The 2,420-nt window shown below is 49.3% G+C and overlaps 1 protein-coding gene across 1 annotated transcript; it reads left to right on the plus strand.

The window, feature by feature from the left end:
- Positions 1-624: 624 nt before the first annotated feature.
- Positions 625-2,021, plus strand: ENH_00054140 (hypothetical protein, conserved; the record flags this gene model as incomplete). Its single annotated transcript, XM_013583753.1, has 4 exons — positions 625-829; positions 1,156-1,323; positions 1,486-1,695; positions 1,846-2,021. 4 exons carry the CDS (start codon positions 625-627, stop codon positions 2,019-2,021), a joined length of 759 nt encoding a protein of 252 aa, XP_013439207.1.
- Between the last annotated feature and the right edge of the window lie 399 nt (positions 2,022-2,420).

Below are 2,420 nucleotides of genomic sequence, written 5' to 3' on the forward strand. Positions count from 1 at the left end.
GTGTAGGCTCTTTTCCCACATTTTTTCATAAGCCCTATCCTCACGCATGGGCGAAAGAAGTTTAGCCTTTAAAGCGAGCCCTGAGGTCACTGTGTACAGTGCTGAAAAAATCATGATTTCTTTGTGTGCGATGTTAGCTGAATTGCAAACTCATTGTGGGAAATGCTTCAAAGGCCTGCGAGTGCAGGTTAGCGGCTGTACAGCATGTCACCAACAAACTATTCGAGTTCTTTCCCCAAAACTCGAACACACCACCGCAGAAGAACAGATCAGGGGAACTAGCGGAACCCATGCAATTACTGCTGGTCGTGGGCAATCACGATTTCCCACCACAAGCTGTTTTCCCTCCACATCGCACGCAATGGGCGGAAATGCTGTACAATATATGGAGGCCAGCCCTACCACAGGACTCAATAACTCGCGAGGTACGCCATCTGAGCTGCACTCATAATGAAACTGATCTGTCTGCTACTCGCTCGATGCGGGTATAAATACCCCGAATTCAAGTTCTGAGGCTGATGGGCAGAATGCATGCTAGACAAGACTGCATTTCACTCTTTGTGCATTTGTATGTGTTGTATTACATTGCGCCTACCTACTGTGTTACAGACTTTCCTCCGAGGAATGTATTACTCAACGTATTTGAGAGCGGCTCCCCAGGTGCGCGTACTATGCTTGAACACAAACCTATATGCTGTAAAAGTGCGGAAGGCTGCAAGGGCTCTGGTGCAGCTCGATGAAGAGAACAGCAGCGGGCTGAATGCCTCGGCAGCAGGGGTGCCGATCATGAGAAGTGCGCTGGAGGATTACGCAGAAACAGCTGACCCAGGTTAGTAAAAGCGTCGCGCATTCCCCTGCTCCATTCGCGCCACAGAATGCCAACAAGCTGGTACAAACGAGAACATACAAGAGAACTGGGGCGTGTATGGTGATTTGCTCCAGCAGGACAGTTCGCCTGGTTGGAGAAAGAGCTCCATTCTGCTCGTCGCCTTGGACAACAGGCATGGTCAACAGTTTATTAGAGGAAAACAAACTTTGAAGGGGCCATAGCTGTATCAGAACCTTTCCACGTGTTTTGGCTTTTGAACTACCTCGGTAGAATGTAGGCTCTAGCAGCACTGGCAAGAAATGGTAATGCGTGTGATTGGTACTCAGGTTTTGATCTGTGGTCATATAATGCCGGCGCTAACAGTGAAGCTCGATGCGCGGGCTTTTTTTCGGGACAATTGGGAACCTCAATATACCTCAAGGTCAGAAAGGAACTACTTGCTGCTCCACTGCATTGTTATTACGAGGGACCACCTACTGACAAATCTGCAGAAGGTAATGCAGCTTTTGCTTCTTTTTCGTCTCGCAGGTACAGGGACCTCGTTTCAGCGTATTCAGATGTAGTTTTGGCCCAGTTATTTGGTCACCAGCATGAGGGAACGCTCACAACGCTACTGCCTAGCGGAACGCAGCCATGGAATGCAGCAGCATCTGCAGGACCACGCTGCAACCCTCGTCAGCCTAATTTGCCAACAGCTCTCCTCTCCAGTCCTTCTGTCTCCCCCAAAGATGGCAACAATCCAGCTCTTCGCGTGCTTATATTCGACCGATTTCAAGACGAGCGCGAGCAGACTTGGGCATACGCTTTAGGGGATTATGCACAATATCGGCTACCCCTGTACGGCTTTGTGGGACGGTCAGGGTTTGGTAGGACAGATCCAGTTTTTGAATTTGAGTCATCCTTCCAAGATACCTTTAGGCCTTTCCTGCGGTGCGCCAAGCCGCGCCAACTGCCTTGGAAAGATTCGTCGAAAGAGCAAGGAACAGACAGTTCTCTAGGGTGCTCTCGTTGTATAGACGGCTCAGTATCTCTCCAAATAGCTGATGCTATACGGCGTTCACCCTTCGCTTACGCAGCGTATCAGAATCATCGGTATGCTGGGGGTAGGGATGTGGCTAGCGGTGCAATCAGCTGCAGCTCGCTGGCGACAACTGAAGAAGAGTTTTTACGGTGCATCGACGAAATGCCGTAGTTCAAGTTTAAATATATGCAACTATTGGGCGGCGGGTATATGCCCGAGAGACTGTCGATGCAAGCTAGACGAAGCGCGCGAGCCCCTCAGAAAGTACAAATGTGCGTTTTTTTGTCATTTTCCAAAATTGTGTTAGTTGTTGATGCAAACGGATGATCTGTTGTTCTTCGTGCTAACTGCCACGAGTTTTTTTCTCCCTTCGGTGAGATTATCTAATATGCAAGAGATGGTGGGGCATAGACATTATCCACAGTTTCTCAATGGCTGCTTGACGGTGGGATGTCGGCCTTCTCCAAAAGGTGTAGTAGCACTTTATCCGCTACAAAGCCTACCGACGTCTTCAGTTTTTAGGGGCACCGCTCCTATCTAGCGGAATTGTCAGTTCCAGCCATCTGCAAA

Source organism: Eimeria necatrix, genomic scaffold, assembly GCF_000499385.1.
Source record: "Eimeria necatrix Houghton genomic scaffold, Enh_scaff43, whole genome shotgun sequence".
Lineage (NCBI taxonomy): Eukaryota > Apicomplexa > Conoidasida > Eucoccidiorida > Eimeriidae > Eimeria > Eimeria necatrix.